Source organism: Vigna radiata, chromosome 1 (genome assembly GCF_000741045.1).
Source record: "Vigna radiata var. radiata cultivar VC1973A chromosome 1, Vradiata_ver6, whole genome shotgun sequence".
Taxonomy (NCBI): Eukaryota; Viridiplantae; Streptophyta; class Magnoliopsida; order Fabales; family Fabaceae; genus Vigna; species Vigna radiata.
The window spans coordinates 21239596-21256901 of record NC_028351.1 but is presented as its reverse complement, the minus strand read 5'-3'; the positions used below and the strand labels follow the sequence as shown (position 1 = coordinate 21256901).

Here is a 17306-nt window from a genome sequence, read left to right as displayed (position 1 = left end):
AATACTAAGTTGTTAATTATAAGTCATTCGTTCAAGTTCTAATAAAAAGTAGAAAGCCACATATAATAAGCACATTGAGCACATGAGCAATGATACTTGTTAGTTCAGTTCATAACCCTTTTCTACCAAACAAACATATTCATATGTCTATCATGTTAATTTTCTGGTTTAAGGCTTAATAATCTACTAGTTAAGAGGGTTAGGTTCACACGTCACAGATTATGTTTATTTTTTAAATTACAAAAATTTAAAAAAATTGAAAATTTCATAAATTGTTATATTATATATGAACACAAATTAATGTCAACTTCATAAAAAGAACACTAAATTATAAAAGATTAGGCACACAAGAGAGGAGAAAAAGATAATGTGTTTTCACTCTGAATAAAACTGTATCTTATTTAATCAAAAGTAAAACAGAGTATAACCCTTTATTTATAAGAGTTATAGCCTGTGACAGTTTGCACAACATCGAAACAAAAAAAGGTAGACAGTTGTTAAAAAATGAAACAGCTTTACAAACTTTTTTTTATTTTTGGTTTAACACCTGTACACCTACAAAGTCTAATACACCTCCCTAAGCCAAAAACTAGATTGTTCCAGTAACCCTAATCAACATCCTCAGGCTTTTAAATCTCTCAAATTTGAGAGGCTTAGTTAGTATGTCCGCAAGCTGCATCTCTGATATACAGTGGCACAGCTCCAGTTTTTTCTCCTTCACCTGCTCACGAATATAGTGGAACTTCGTTTCAATATGTTTGCTTCTTCCATGAGAAGCAGGGTTCTTGGCCAAATCTATTGCAGATTTGTTATCAATGCACAATTCTATCTTTCCCGTTAGTTCTATCTTCAACCCCTCCATCACAGATTTAAGCCACATAGCCTGGCACGTTGCCTCACAAGCTGCAATACATTCTGCTTCACAAGAGCTTAGAGCCACCACCGGTTCCTTAGTTGAACTCCATGATATAGGGGAGTCTCCAAGGAAGAACAAATACCCTCCTGTGCTTTATCTATCACTTTTATCTCCACACCAATCCGCATCAGAATAGGCCTTTATTCTCACCTCCATACCTTCTTTTCTTCTTGGAAACAGAATGTCATAGTCGTGTGTGCCTTGTATATATCTCAGAATGCGTTTCACAGCATTCAAGTGTGATATTCTGGGATTTTGCATGTATCTGCTCACAAGACCAACACTATAACTCACATCTGGCCTTGTATTGCACAAGTATCTTAAACTTCCCACCATGCTACGATAGTAGGTAGCATCTACAGCCTCTTCTTCTGGTTGAATTTCCAGTCTTAGACCCACTTCTGCAGGTGTATTTGCCGCATTGCAATCCTGCATTTCGGCCTTCTTCAACATCTCTTTAGCATAGCGTGATTGATGCATCATTATCCCTTTCTTGGTTTCCACAAACTCTATGTCAAAAAAGTAACTCAGCTTGCCCAAATCACTCATTTCAAACTCATTCAACATATGCAATTTGAAATTCTGAATCACCTTCTCATTGCTCCCAGTGATGAGCATGTCATCAACATATAGACATACTATCAATCTTTCAACTTTCCCTTCTCTCTTGTTGTTCTGAACATAGACACCATGTTCTGAAATGCATTTCTCAAAACCAATTCTATTCATGAAATTATCAATCCTACAGTTCCAAGCACTCGGGGCTTGCTTTAGCCCATACAAGGCTTTCTTCAATCTGTAAACCAACCCCTGTTGCGCCTTAACTTCAAACCCAGGGGGCTGCACCACATAGACTTCTTCCTCTAATTTCCCATTCAAAAAAGCTGACTTTACATCTAATTGATGTAATGACCAACTGAACTGATTTGCTAAAGCCACCACAAGTCTCACCGTTTCCATCCTAGCCATCGGTGCATAAACCTCACCATAGTCTATCCCAGCCTTTTGCAAAAACCCCTTTGCAACCAGCCTCGCCTTATATCTCACAATCTCTCCTTTTGGATTTACTTTAGTTTTGTAAACCCACTTCAAACCAATCGGGTTTTTACCAGCAGGCAGCTGAGTCAACTCCCAAGTATGATTCTTTTCTATGGAATCAATCTCCTCCTGCATAGCTTTCACCTACTTATCATCAGCAACTGCTTGCTCAAATGTCACGGGTTCAGCTTCAGCAACAAGAGCATAATGGACCAGGTTCCCTTCTGAAGTTACTGCAGCATCATAGAACAAATCATAGTCCTTCAAATGTGAAGGTAGTTATGACGTTCTAGATGATCTCCTTTGATTCCTTTCTTGCTCAGGAGACTTCTCTTCTACTGGATTACATTCACCTCCCGAAGTCTCATCTTCCAACTGAAGAGTTATACTCTTTCTCTGCATAGTCTTCCAATCCCACACTCTTTCCTCATCAACTACCACATCTCTACTAACCATAGCTTCCCCAGTTTCTGGATTGTACAGCTTATATCCACCAATTGGATGATAGCCAACCAAAATCCGTGGCACTCCCTTATCATCCAGCTTTCTCCTCAACTGGTCTGGCACGTGTTTGAAGCAGACGGAGCCAAATACTCTCAAGTGCTCCACATTTGGCTTGATCTTACTCCAGGCTTCCTTTGGGGTAATATCCTTCAATCTTTTAGTGGGCGTTCTGTTCAAAATATATGTTGCAGCCAACACTGCTTCTCCCCATAAAAATTTTGGCAGCTCTTTGCTCTTCAACATGCACCTTACCATATTCATTATGGTGCGATTCTTTCTTTCTGTTGTGCCATTGTGCTCCGGTGTGTAAGGAGGAGTCAACTCATGAATTATTCCTTCCTTTTCACAATAAGTCTGAAATTCTGCCGAGATGTACTCACCCCCTCCAACCGTTCTTAACACTTTGAGCTTTTTGTCACTCTGCCTTTCAACCAAGGTTTTGAATCTTTTAAACACCTCCAGAACTTCACTCTTTCTTTTAATCAGATAAGCTCATGCCTTTCTAGTCCAATCATCAACGAAAAGCACAAAGTATTTACTGCCTCCTGGAGTTTCAGTTTGGATGGGTCCACATACATCTGAATATACAACCTCCAATCTTTCTGTTGTCTTTTGAGGCACAAAACTCTGAAATTGCCCTCTTGTTTGTTTGCACTAAACACATTCATGACATACAGATTCTGGAATGTTAACCAAAGGCAAACCACTCACCATAGAACGTTGACTCATCCGAAACAAATCTCTAAAATTTAGGTGTCCAAAACGTAGATGCCACAACCACTCGATTGACTTTCCTACTGCATAAAAACATTGATGCCTCACAGCCTTCATTATCACACGGAAGGTTCTGTTTTGAGACAAACTTGCCTTAATAACCATTCTTTTGCTCTGATCGAAAATACTAAAATAGTTATTCTCCATCTTCATTGCAAAACCTTTCTGTAATAGTTGTCCCAAACTCAGTAAATTTGTTTTGAGTCCTGGAACGAACAGTACTTCATCTATCACCACTTCTCTCCCATTTTCATCTCGTAGCACAATCCGACCAGACCCCTCTGCAATCAAACTCCTATCATCGACAAATCTGATTTTGCCATTCAAAACCTCCTTCATCTTGACAAATCAGTCTCTTCTTCCAGTCATGTGAGTCGAGCACCCTGAATCAAGGTACCAAGACGCCTCCTCTAGTTCATCTTCACTTGTTCTTGCCATCAACATCACTGCTTCTGAGTCAGATGTGTTGTCTTGTGCAAGATTGGCTTGGTTCTTGGGTTTTTTCTTCTCACCTTCACCCTTCCAGCGATCCTTTGCAAAATGTCCAAGTTTTTGGCAATTAAAACATCTAACCTTCTTCTTGTCAAACTTTCAGCCTTTTTCTTGATCTAACTTGTGACTTTTTTGTTTTTCAGAGTCATTGGAGTCCTTCTCTTGCTATTCTTGACCCTCCTTCTGCTTCTTTTTGCCAAACTTCTTGGACCCTTTTCCCTTTCCATGAATCTGGGATCTGACTTGCAAGATTTGTTCTTGACAATGCCTGCGTTCCTTCCATCTGTGTTCATGAGCCTCCAACGAATGTTGCAGCTCTTCTACCTCCATGGTCTCCAAGTCACGCGTCTCTTCTATTGTTATTACAATATGATTGAACCTCGGTGGCAAACTTCTTAGGATCTTCTCAACGATGTACTGATCTGTAACTGTATCCCTGCACGCCCGCATAGCACTCACATGTTCTTGCACCTTATCGAAATAATCAGCCACGGTATCACTCTCCTCCATAACTAGACTTTCAAATTGCCGCCTTAACGCCTGCATCTTCACTTTCTTGGTTTTGTTTCCATCTCCATACGTTTTCAGTAAGATTTCCTATATCTCTTTTGCTGTTTTAGCCTTTGAAATTCTGTGAAACACTCTCGGTCCAACACACCGATAGAAGATAAACCGAGCCTTATTATCCAGTTTTTGCTGAGTCTTGAAGTTTTTCTTCTCTTCATCAGAGGCCTTGGTGCTTAACTCAGGCAGTCCTTCAAACACCACATCCGCAATATCCTGGAAGCCAAAAATGGCGTTCATCTTGATATGCCATTCATCAAAACCTTTTCCATCAAAGATTGGATAAGACCCTTGTGGTATTCCTCCTAGTCCAACCATAACCCCACCGTAGTCTCCTCCTTACACTCCTATCCACCCAGATGTTCTTCTTCTACACTTGTTGAAGACTCAAGATATCTTACTTCTTGATGGCCTCAAGATACACTCTGAAGAAATCTCGCACTCCACTCACACTCACAGGTTTCAGACCTTACTCTTGATACCATAAAAGATTAGGCACACAAGAGAAGAGAAAAAGATAATGTGTTTTCACTCTGAATAAAATTGTATCTTATTTAATCAAAAGTAAAACAGAATATAACCCTTTATTTATAAGAGTTATAGCCTCTGACAGTTTACATAGCACCGAAACAAAAAAAGGTAGACAACTGTTAAAAAATGAAACAACTTTACAAACTTTTTTTATTTTTGACTTAACACTTGTACACCTACAAAGTCTAATAAATTAAACCTTTTAAAAAGAAATAGTAAACTAAATTGAATCCAAAAAATAATAAAGGGATTAAAGTAAACCAAACCAACAAATTAGATAACTAAATTATTAATGAAGACTTTATTTTAATCAAATTTGTTAGATCTATCATGTACATGTTTTTAGATGTTAGATCATTTATGAATATTAAGTCTCATATATTATATTCATTCCTTCAACACGAGAAATGTATGTTAAAACTCTCATTTAAACTAAAGAAAAAATAAAATCAATTTACAATATATAAATTAAAATAATTCTTTTTAAGAATAAGTTGGATTTAAACTCATCTATTAATATAAAATAGGTTTAATTATGTTCTCTTTCTCATTCGAAAATTTTAAATTGGTCTCCCCATTTTTTTATTTAAATTAAGTTTTTATTTTTAAAAATGTGTCATTTTCGTCATTTTTATTTTTTTATTTTTTAAATTTTTTAAATTATCACGTGACGGTAAAAATGTGATGTAACAACTAATATGTCAAGTATCACTGTTATTATCAAGTTTTATTGTCTTAATCTCAATTTGATCACCTCTGTTATTTTATTTCAATTCAATCTAATTTTTTAAATATTTTGAATAATTTCATAATTCTCTAGATCGAAACCATATTTAATATTTATATAAATATTATATTAATAATTTTATAAAATTAATATTTTTATTAAATATTTTTAATAAATTTAAATTTATTTTAATTTATATTTTATATTAAATTTTACATTGAACTTATAAAAGATATTTATACTTTACATTAAACTTTATTAAATTTATTTCTATTAATATTTTATTTTATCATGCTTTTTTTTATTTTAACTTATATTTCAAATAATTGTATTCTTTTAAAATGTGTAAGATTCAATAATTTATATACAAATATTAGAGTTGGTTTAAAAATAAGAATTTTATAAATTCAAAGGTAAAAGTTTAAAAGAATTTTATAACAATTTAAGACAAATAAATTTAAAATTTTAAAACAAAATTTAAATAAATTTCAATGGAAAATATAAATAAAAGTATATTTAATTTTATAAAAAATATTTAATAAAATATCAATTTTAATAAAAGTATTAATCTAAGTTTATATAAAAATTAAATTTAAACTCAGGTTAAATATGGACAAAATTATTCAATTTAAAAATAAAATAAGAGTAAATTGAATTAAAATAACAAAAACATAGTCAAAATTAAGATTAAAACAATAATACTTAATGTTGATAGTGATACATGACATGATAACTGTCCTATTACATTTTTATTATCACATAACATGACATTGATTTAATAAGTGACAATTTAAAAATAAAAAATCATACAAACATATTTAAACTATATCACAGTTTCAAAACTAGAATCCTAAAAAGGAAATGATACCGAAAGTAAAGAAATTGACATATTTGTTAAAGGGAAAAAGTGTTTTTAACAACACTTTTTTAACAATTTTTTTACAACCAGTTTGTGATTGATCTGTTTTAAATATTATTTTAAATATAAATATAAATGGATCAATAAAATAATGACACGTATTCTGTTGTAAAAAAAATTGTCAAAATATCATCATCCTTCTTATATTCGTTATTTTCCTGCTCCTACGATTAAAAACAGAAGCAAAACTACATGCAAGTCCAATTATTAACTAGCCTTGTTTCCCGTTAACATCAAATATATAAAAATTGAGCATGATTTCCACTAACCTATTGTTTAAGGTAAAGTTTTTGCACTTCCTTTTCAAATTAATTAAAAATCAACAATTCTGCTTTATATAATTATGATTTATGGTATATGCTTTTTCTTTATATACCTTTCTGGCTACGAAAATTAGTGTAACAACTCCATAATCTAAAAATAAACACATTTCCAACTAACCCAAAATCAACGTGATGATTTGTAATAAACTATAACAAGCATCTGTCCAACAAAAAAATTTGATCTATTACATATACTTTAAAGATTGAAGTAAAAGAACCAAAAAGAAAAAATGATTGAAATATATTTTTGTCCATACAGTTCAATAGAATTGATTAAAATGATTTAAAATTATTCCTCACTAATATGAATTATTCCATACAGTCCATGCCGACCGCCAATGAAAAATAATACGGTGAGAATATGGTATCACCGTATTCTTTTTCTTTGGTGGTAGAAATGGTACTATGCAAGGATCCAGATTCGACTTCAGGTTGAAATGGCATAAAAGATTCAAAAAACGCAAGTTTTTCTAACGAGAAAATTAGCAAAGGGAGAAGGTGCACTACGCTATCAAAGACATAAGAAAAACTGTACCAAAACACAATGAAAACTCATTTTAATCGGTTCAAATGAAAGATAATACATCAAAGATTACTTTAATCAGAATAAAAACAACTTTAAGTGGTTCACGGGAGATCAAACGCACCTAGAAATACAGTGCACGGAAAAAAAAGACGAAGAAAGACAATCAAACTGCTAACCCAAAATCAACGTGATGATTTGTAATAAACTATAAGAAGCATCTATACAACAACAAAATTTGATCTATTACATATACTTTAAAGATTGAAGTAAAAGAACAAAAAAGAAAAAATGATTGAAACTATATTTTTGTCGATACAGTTCAATAGAATTGATTAAAATGATTTAAAATTATTCCTCAAGCCGTTGATAATCTACACGACGTGAAATCCAGCTGTTTTTGACGTTTTATAGACTGATGTCAAAATAAAAATGATAAATTAGGTTCTTTCTTTATGTATAAAAAAGTTTGATGTTAATATATAAATATATATAGTGAAACAAAAGATAAATAATTTAATTTAAAATAGTAAATATCATAATAATTATAAAAGGACATCTTACAATCTTTTTGCAAAGAACCATCTTTTATAGAATTGAAAGAAAGGGGTTTTTAAATAAATGGAGAATAAATAAAAAATTATTTGAAAAAAATGTAAATAGAAAATTAAATATTTCATTCTTCATTGTTTTTTTTTTTTCTTAATTCTCTACTTTATCCACTCACTCCAGTAATTAATTCACTTCTTAGCAAGTTGAGTGAGATAAATCTTAAATGTTATATCAAGGAAATCACTTTCAATCGTAGAATATAAGAGTCTTTAAATATGGCTTTCAAATGGGAAAAAGAGTGTAAGAAAATCGAGAAAAAGAGAGTAATTTCTCCTTTAGAAGTTTATTTTATTGGATGTTTTCTAAACATGATGTTATGAAATTATATTGTGTTATGACAATGAATAATGATTTAATAACTAATATATCTATAAAAATTTGACGTTGATTTATTAAGTTTGGTTTAATAAAATGTTGAAATTAATAGTTGCATATTTATACTTTATATACAGGAACATATTATATTCAAAGTCGAAATTCTTTAAGATTGTTACTCTAAATATAAATAAAAAGAATATATGTATACGAATATTTGTTTCACTTTATTATATTAAAAGTTCATATGAATTGTTTACATTAAAAATTTATTTTCACCTAAAAACTTCATCAGAAACAGTAACCTAATAATAATATTAAAGAAATAATATTTTGAATAAATGTTAATATGTAAAAACAGACTTGATTATTTGTGAATTATGTATATTTTATGTGGTATGTGAGAAAATGAGTGTAGGAAATAAAAAAGGCACACGTGTTGAATATGCAAATTACAGAACGTGGAAAGTGGACTGTGGATAATTTCATTCATCTTATATGTTAAAACTTTTTGAACCCAAAGTCACTTTTATAATTTTGTTTAATTTGACCAAAAAGAAATAGATATAAAAAGAGATGCTACCACCCATTGTGGTCCAAAAAGACCAAAGCTTAATCTTTCCGACCAGATAAAAAATGAAAAAAATATATTTTGATAGCCTCTATTGTTCATTAAATTTATTCTATAAATAATAATAAAATATTAAATTAAATTATTTCATTAATATATATTAAATTATTCAATGAAAAATTGATAAAAATAGTTGAGAAGAAGGTTCTCATAAAAAAAAAATTGTCGATATCCAAACATACAAATTTGATTAAATTATTTTCGAAAAGAGATTTTCGAAAATAGTACGATGCAGAAATCTCTTCCAATCATTTCATATTGAGACTTTTTTTTAATTATCTCTTTTCTTCTATTTCTGTTGTTTGTTAAAAAATTTCTTTTTCTAATTACATATAATATTTTATCTCTTTACTAACATTCATATCAACTTGGTAACCTTTTTTTTATGATATTATCATTATCAATTCTCAGTTGAACCAATAAGTAAATTCATTTTTTATTTATTTATAGATAATAAAAACCATAATTTTAAACTTATTACTCAAACTCGAAAGCAAAAGGACGACTAAAAATTATATGAAATTAAAATTAATTGGCTATTGAAATATTTAAAAAATAGATTTTATTTTTCTTAATCCAAATTTTAACACGCGTTTAATTGATTATTGTAACTTCATAAATTAATAATAAAATGCATAGTGCTTAAAAAAATGCAAGACTATTTTATATCGAATTTTTAAAAAATCTCAACTCAATATTTCATTTCTCTTTTAATTTACACTATAAACTATACTATATTTCCTTGAAATCATATTTTTCTAACTGATTTTATAGATTATTTTTTCTAATTGTGTTCTTTTCACAAAAGTTAATATTGTAATCAATGAGTCTAAAGTTATTGAAAATTAAATTAAGATAATACATATTTTATTTCAACACATATTAAGAACAAAATATCTAAAAAGTAAGTTAACAGTACAATTTTGAAAGAATACAATTGGACTTGAATGTAATTGAGCACTTTCATATTTTACGAAGGACAATTCTACCGTAGAGGTTATATTTATGACAAGTGTTATTTGAATATGTTTATGTGACACAAAATTTAAAATCATTAGTTATAAGGAAACCATTAAGTACAACCATTAAAACTTAGAATGAAACCAAGAGAAATAAATTAAGATTTAATGTGATAAGTCTTGTCAAGGAGATGATATAACGTGTAAGAATTTAGAAAATTGATTAATAGCATATATGATTTTATAAATATTACTAGAATATTTGATTATGAACAATTCAAATTATAAATAATTTTTTTATCAGGATGAGTTTATTTTATATAAAAAAAATTATTTCTCTAAATTTCTTTCTTTAAATCCTTCCTACCAACTTTCTAAGATTTTCCTTTCATTTTTCATCTTTTTAAATATTCAAGTTTACCATAACACTTTTGGTGTGGAAGTTAACACAACCAATTAGTCAATTTTATGAATAAAGTAAGTTTATTTATTTTTTCTCAAGTTAAAGTGATGTTTCTTTAATAGCTAAAAAATTTAATATAACGATAAAAAAAATTATACATAGCTTATGTAATTTATTGTAGTCTTCTGTATTTAAAAATTAAGAAAAATCAATGAATTTTGTAGGTTTCATTTTTTATTTTATAGATGTGTCTTCTAACTTTAATTTTATGATAAATCTTATTGAATAAAAGATTATAATTGGACCCCCTAAAAATTACATCAGTCATTGCCTAAAAATTAAAATAACTATGAAACACGGACTGTTTCACTCCTGCAACTTTAATCATTTTATCCTGCACCTCCAAGTCCCAGTTTCTGTGCATAAATAAATCCAACACATAAACGATATTTAGTACTTCACCATAATGATCAATTTGAAGCTGATTTTTTAAGAAAATAATTCAGCACTTAACATCTTGACTGAAATAAATAAATACGAAAAATAAACTGAAAAAACAGAAGAAAGAAAGACACTTGCAGTTGTTGCGTGATGTGTAATGGTTGAAGCTGGAAAATAAATTTAAAACTAAGGATTCGGTATAATTAGGCTGTATAATGCCGAAGAAAGTTGTGTTTATGTGATAAACCTACATGTGAATCGTCCAATGAAGCAGGAACAAAGAACTCCAGTAAAAAGTCAAAAGAAAAAAAATCCCTATTAAGAACGCATGGTATCCGAACCTCATGTCATGATATTAACAGTGTTATGCCTTCCTTATACAGCCTGTATCTCCAAATCAGTATGATCGTTGTTATTGGGTGAAGATCTTCACATCTGTAGATTTCATCTCTTGAATGGGAGGAGGGTTTACAACGGTCATTTCTGAAAACATATTGTCTGAGAGTCTTCCATTCATCTCCCTGTGTTCTTGACACAAGGCACACCAGTGAAGCAGCAATGCACACAACATGCATTACACGGTGAATTCTGCAATCATAAAACATGTAAAATTAAAAATCAGACGAAAAACCACATGAAAGAATTAACTTTTTTTTTAATCAACACAGGAAAGAATTAACTAAATCATGTATGCGCCAGTATTGAGTTTCTAAGAAAACAACAAATGCTATATGGACTGAATTTGACCATCTGAAATCCTCCACTGTGCCAATCACAGCCATCAGGCTTTTGATCTTGTGGTTTTTGCCTAATGTCGAGGTACTTACCCCACGTTAGCATGGCCATGTTCTCATAAATGACGCAAAATGTCTAAATACACTGCCCCGAATGACCAAAACGCCACCATTGAAAAAAAAAAGAGCAGTTCTACCAGTTGCATCAGATAGGGAAGAAAATAGATGTCTGGCATTGGAGTATAAAGAAAACAAAAGATAACACTACAAGTTTTTCAGGATTTCATGGTTAGCTAATTATATTGGAGATAGCAGGTCTATATAGGTCCCCTTCCAATGGTGCAGTTCAAAATATGCATCCACTTCCATAAAAATTGCCTTGTCACCATATTGTTCAAAAAGAAATTAAAAGCAGGTTTCCCAACAGAATAAACTCTTGACTGAAGGAAATGACTTTTACTCCTAACTTGGCTGGGGATGGGCTGGTACTGAGGCTAGGTTGGGGCTGGGTTGGGGCTGGAACTGGGGCTGGTCTGGTGCTGGGGCTGGGACTGGGGCTGGGACTAGGACTGGGGCTGGGGCTGGGGCTGGGGCTGGGACTGGGGCTGGTCTGGGGCTGGTCTGGAACTGGTCTGGGGTTGGGGCTGGGGTGGGACTAGGGCTGGAACTGGGCTGGGGCTAGGGATGGGGTTGGGGCTGGGTTAATCTAAACATAACCTCTTAAACCAATTCAAAATATGCATCCACTTCCATACAAATTGCCTTGTCACCATATTGTTCAAAAAGAAATTAAAAGCAGGTTTTCAAACAGAATAAACTCCTGACTTTAGGACATGATTGTTACCCGCCTTGAAGCAAATCTAATAACTAGTAGAGGGATATCTCATATAGACCACTCCATATTTAACTCGACCATTTGTCCTGATTAAAAAATATTTTCAAGATATATATATATCCTTTACATTGAAGTTTAAGGCATAGCCCCATGTTATGTGATATTGATGTTCACTCTCTACTTTAGTATCAGGCAAGAAAACTAGTTAGCATTAAGTGAATTCAAGGATTTGCATTCTAGCCTTACATAGTTAAGTTTAAATCGCATCAATTAGAAACATTTATGTTGGCAAAAGAAAATGCATGGAGGTTATTCACATTATGGCCACTCCAAAAACCTCAGTTAACAAATCTAGAATATATCATAGCTACCATCCCAATCTCAACATAACCTCTTAAACCAGTTACAAAAGAATAGGTAACAGATAATGGAGAAAATAACCTTCTTCTCTTTCTGGATTTCTGATATCACTCCAGTTACTCCAACCAATGATTTGGAAGTGGTGAGATGAACACTGAGAACACTGCAACGAATATCAGCAGTTGAAATTTGATGAGTTATTTTTCAACTTATGCCATAAAGTTTTCTTTAGTTACACACAATTAAAGAAAATTATATGAATTGTATTTTAAAGAAAAGCTTAACATCAAAAAGTATGCAGTTCAGCGAATGCGTTGTCATTCTGAACTCTGATATGATGGAACACAATTACACCCATTAGAAAATACTTTACGAAAATAATTAATTACAAATACTTTAAGTAAATAATTAATTTATTACATAGAAGATACCAACTTCAGCTTCTTTCTCATGTTAGCCTCTACAACCCAATCCCCTACACAATTATGATCAGTATCTCTTGGAAGGAGATCAACCTACAAAGAAAATTATATTGAACGTGAAAACAATATATCTTAAATTTAAACCTCATCATACATTTGCTAAAGAAAATTCTTATTGAAACAACAATAAGCTGCATGCATATCATTACCTTAGTCACCACCAGTATAATTGGGTTAGAACCAGCAAGATCTCGCACATGAGACAAAAAACTGCCATTGAAGTCAACAATATCAACCTAGAAATAGTTACTTTGACAAGTTAGATAAAGAAGCTTCATAAATTTGATGTAAACAAAAAACACTTGAACCATAACAGAACAAATGAAATCTTCTATGATGATTGAAATATCTTATGAGACAAGTTCTTCCGTTAGATAAAATGAGAGCATAGGATATTTTATCGTATACCATCAATTTGTTTGCATAACCTTGATTATTTATCATATATTCTCGACATCCAATTGATTAAACATACAGGTACAAAGCAGTGTTTATCAACCATCCGCCGTCTAGTTGCTAAAAACTAGCTCTCGGACAATATTTTTAAATAGCCATGTAGGTGGGCTTGGGCCATTTACAAATGAGTACTACATAATAAAACCAGGGGGTTACTCCATGTACCTCCCCAATTCCATCCCCACCCCCCCAATTTTTTTGGATTTTTTTTTAAATACAAAAATAACCTTTTTGTATTTTTTATTTTTACCTTTTTACCCCTATTTACTAAAGTTAACATATCCTACCTCTTTTACACTCTGCTTCAGTCAAACACACACATACCTATAGATTCCCTCTCCTTCGTATTCTCACCCCCACCAAAGGTTTCATTTTGAAACGCTCTCTGCAACTCTCACTCTCCCAGTCCTCCTCTGAACCTTCTATTGCTTTGTGCGGCCTGGTGGTTTTGGTGTGTGGCGGGTGGCGGTGCGGTGACTGTGTGGCGGTCCGGTGCGGTGCGGCGCAGTATGGAGAGGTAGTAGACGTTTCAACAGGTTAGTTTCTTTTTCGTTTCTTGTATTTTTTTGTTTAAATGTATGTAATGTGTAGGATTGGGTAGCTTTGTCTATTGTTGATATCTGGATGGTATGTTTGTTGAGGTTTATGTGGTCTACTGTTGAGTTCTGTCATTTGTGTGCTCTGTGTTGTGTGTATTGATGAAGAAGACGTCCAGGCACTGAAATGGATGTTGATATCCGTCCATCCGTTTCCTACTTTTATGTTTTCAGTTTAAAAACTAATTAAATATCATGAAAAATAAATAACAATATATATATATATATATATATATATATATATATATCTTCAAATATACATTATTAAAATACGTTAAAAATATATTTAAAAATAATACATCAAAACATATAAATTCCATTATTAAAATATTTGAAAATTAATATAAAAAGTAAACTAATAAAAACAAATCTTAAAAAATAACACTAATAAAATAAAAATCTAATAAAAACAAATCGTAAAAAATAAAACTAATAAAAACAAATCTTAAAATATAAATCTTAAAAAAATAAAACTAATAAAAACAAATCCTAAAAAATTNAAACTAATAAAAACAAATCTTAAAAAATAAAACTAATAAAAACAAATCTTAAAAAATAAAACTAACAAAAACATAGTCTAAAATAATCTAAAAAACGCTTAAACGGATGTGGGAATCCGTAAACGGATGTCAACATCCATTTAAGGGTAAACGGAAGTCGTCATACATTTAGCGGTTTTACGAAAGTATTACTAACCTCGACTCGAAGAGGATCGCTGGTTAAAGGTTGGATACAACACCACCACACCAATGCAATGCAGAGATATAATAATTAAAGGACAAATTCTTTCAGGAGAAATCGATATCTCAATTATCACTTGAAATACAAGAAGAATGGGAGAAAAAATTTTTAGAAAAATAGAACAAAGAATTCCTGAGAAGAAAGCGTAAAGATAAAAGCATGAAGATTAAAAAAAAAGAATAAATAGGTTATGTGGGGGTGGGAGAATAAAATCATAAAATTTTATTTCTAAATATAAATTTTTGCTAAAGGATAAAATTGGAATAGAAAAAATAGAGCAAAGCATAAAAATGGAATGGAAGGTGAGAGATGGAATTGGGAAGGTACTGGGAGTAAACCCCTAAAACCAGAAAACAAATGCGGTTACAACAAACCCCGCTACAACTGACAAATAAAATAGAATGACTAATAAACCCCAAAAATTTAAGTTTATCCAACAATATTCATATTTAAGTTTAAAATTTTCTCCAGCTTTATGCTACGAGCTTCTCTTTTTCTAAAAACAAACTAAATGTAAATTTTATTAAGAATCCATCGATTAATTAAACTAACGCTTCCTTAGAACAAAAATTATAAAATACCTAAGGTAAATACAATTGCAAAGCATTACACAACGGAATCCTATGTCTAATCAATTCTATCTTCTTGAGGTCATTATTCAGTCTATCGAATTAAACAACTTGTTTACCAGTTTGACAATAAGAGCTTTCTCGTGATGCAAGTGAGCCAACTTCTCTCCAAGCTCTTCAGCGGTAACGAATAATTTACCGCCAGGGTATCCTCCATGTCCTCCAACGGCAGTTACCATCTCCACGTGCGACAAAAGCTGGCACCGTCTACACATAACGTTTCTAAGCTGGTGGTGTTTCTTCTTCTGCAACACAAACACGCAACTCAGCGCACCGGAATTCAGCGACAGCCAGTGCGTCAGTGCATAATGACACTTGCAAAATTGAAATTAGATTGAAGCAATACCAATTCATAGGTTTCAGGATCAACGTATCCAGGGGCGAAGACATCGGAAGTGTGCAAGGGAGCGCCACAGTCGTAGCAGGAAGCGACTTTACGAAAAGCTTTTCCAGCGTTATCTTTCTTCTTTTTCCTCTTCTTATTTTCTTTAAGAATGAGCTTGGCAGCTTCGTACGACTCTTCGGCGAGCAAACGAGATTTCTGAGAGCGCGAGAATTCGCAGAGAATGAGGCCAGGCTTGGTGGTGAGTAAATTTTGCGGGAATTTGGATTTGGGAAGAGAAAGAGGTGAGAGGAAAGTGGATAGGGTTTTAAACCCATTGTTGCTGAGGTTTTGCTAGCGGATGCAAGAATAACTTTGAAATGAAATAGGCTATATATAAGACAGAAACGAATTGCCATTTATTTGTAAAAGCGAAAAAGAAAATTCAACTATTTAAATATAGTTAATTAATCAAACTAAATAAAATAACAAAAATACTTTATATTAGTACTGTTATATTTGTTTAAGACGTTTACATAAAGAAAACATATGATTTTTTATGATTTATTTTTTATTTTGATATATTATAGACAGTAATTTTATGATAAATTAATTTAATAGTCATTAACTTTTGCGTGTGATTACAGGCTATTTTGCAATAAAGAAAAAATTACACATTATTATTTTTGAATTTGTTAAGAAAATAAAAATATGTTATTCTAATTACATATATTTCTCATTAAATTTGTTAATGCGCAAAATGTTTTTTTTTTTTTTAATTTTGAAAGAAAGTTGTGAAACCATTTTACTCTAAACTAAACAATAAAAACACATCATTCGACTAGAGGTGAACGAACTGCACCAATTAACTGTACTGTGAAAATTTATAGTTAATAAACTAATCTTATTCACAATCTAGAATTAGCCTTAAAAAAATTACAATCCATCAAACAAAATTAATTAAAGTGTGTTTAATGTATATCTTTTCTCCTTTATTTTTTTCTAGTAGCACATATAACATTTAAAAAAACAGTTAGTTGCCCATCAATTTGTAAATATATTTAATTAAAAGCATTTTATTCTTTATAGCACTAAATACTTCTTATAATGTTACTAAGTTTTAATTTAATTTTAAATATATGATTCACGACATTTGATCTTTTTTTTAATTATTCTCATTATTTATTTCAACTCTGTTTGTTTCTCATCATTCTTTCTTTCTAAAAAATATTTGGAAAATATTTTTTTATTAAAAGTGTGTATAAAAAATAAACTAAAATAATTCTGTGAAACTTTATAAGGTTTGAACCACACCAACCTCCCATATATAAACGAAATTTAATATTGTATATCAATAGTATTATAAAATTAAATTACATATATTATTTTCAAATATTTTTGTATAAAACTTTTAAGACTATTACTGATTTTGTTATAGACATTTTAAATTTGTGTCTTTCTATTAACTATCTTAAAATT

General features: G+C 31.2%; 1 protein-coding gene and 1 pseudogene across 1 annotated transcript; both read right to left on the bottom strand.

The window, feature by feature from the left end:
• Window positions 1-2098: 2098 nt before the first annotated feature.
• LOC106759161 lies at window positions 2099-3571 on the bottom strand. Its single transcript, XM_014642181.1, has 3 exons — window positions 3134-3571; window positions 2308-2878; window positions 2099-2187 (listed from the first exon to the last, which is right to left on the bottom strand). Exons 1-3 carry the CDS (start codon window positions 3569-3571, stop codon window positions 2099-2101), a joined length of 1098 nt encoding a protein of 365 aa, XP_014497667.1.
• A 7280-nt stretch (window positions 3572-10851) lies between these two features.
• LOC106759154 overlaps window positions 10852-17306 on the bottom strand; it is an 11977-nt pseudogene continuing 5522 nt past the window's right edge.

Bases quoted from the DNA above. Each gene is read 5' to 3' on its own strand.
- LOC106759161 (XM_014642181.1), bottom strand. From the start codon at position 3,571: ATGAAGGAGGTTTTGAATGGCAAAATCAGATTTGTCGATGATAGGAGT. The intron at 2,879-3,133 runs GTATGTCATGAA...GTTGAAAGGCAG, and splicing joins TGGTTAACATTCCAGAATCT to AGTGACAAAAAGCTCAAAGT. The intron at 2,188-2,307 runs GTGAATGTAATC...ATGATGCTGCAG, and splicing joins GGAAGATGAGACTTCGGGAG to TAACTTCAGAAGGGAACCTG.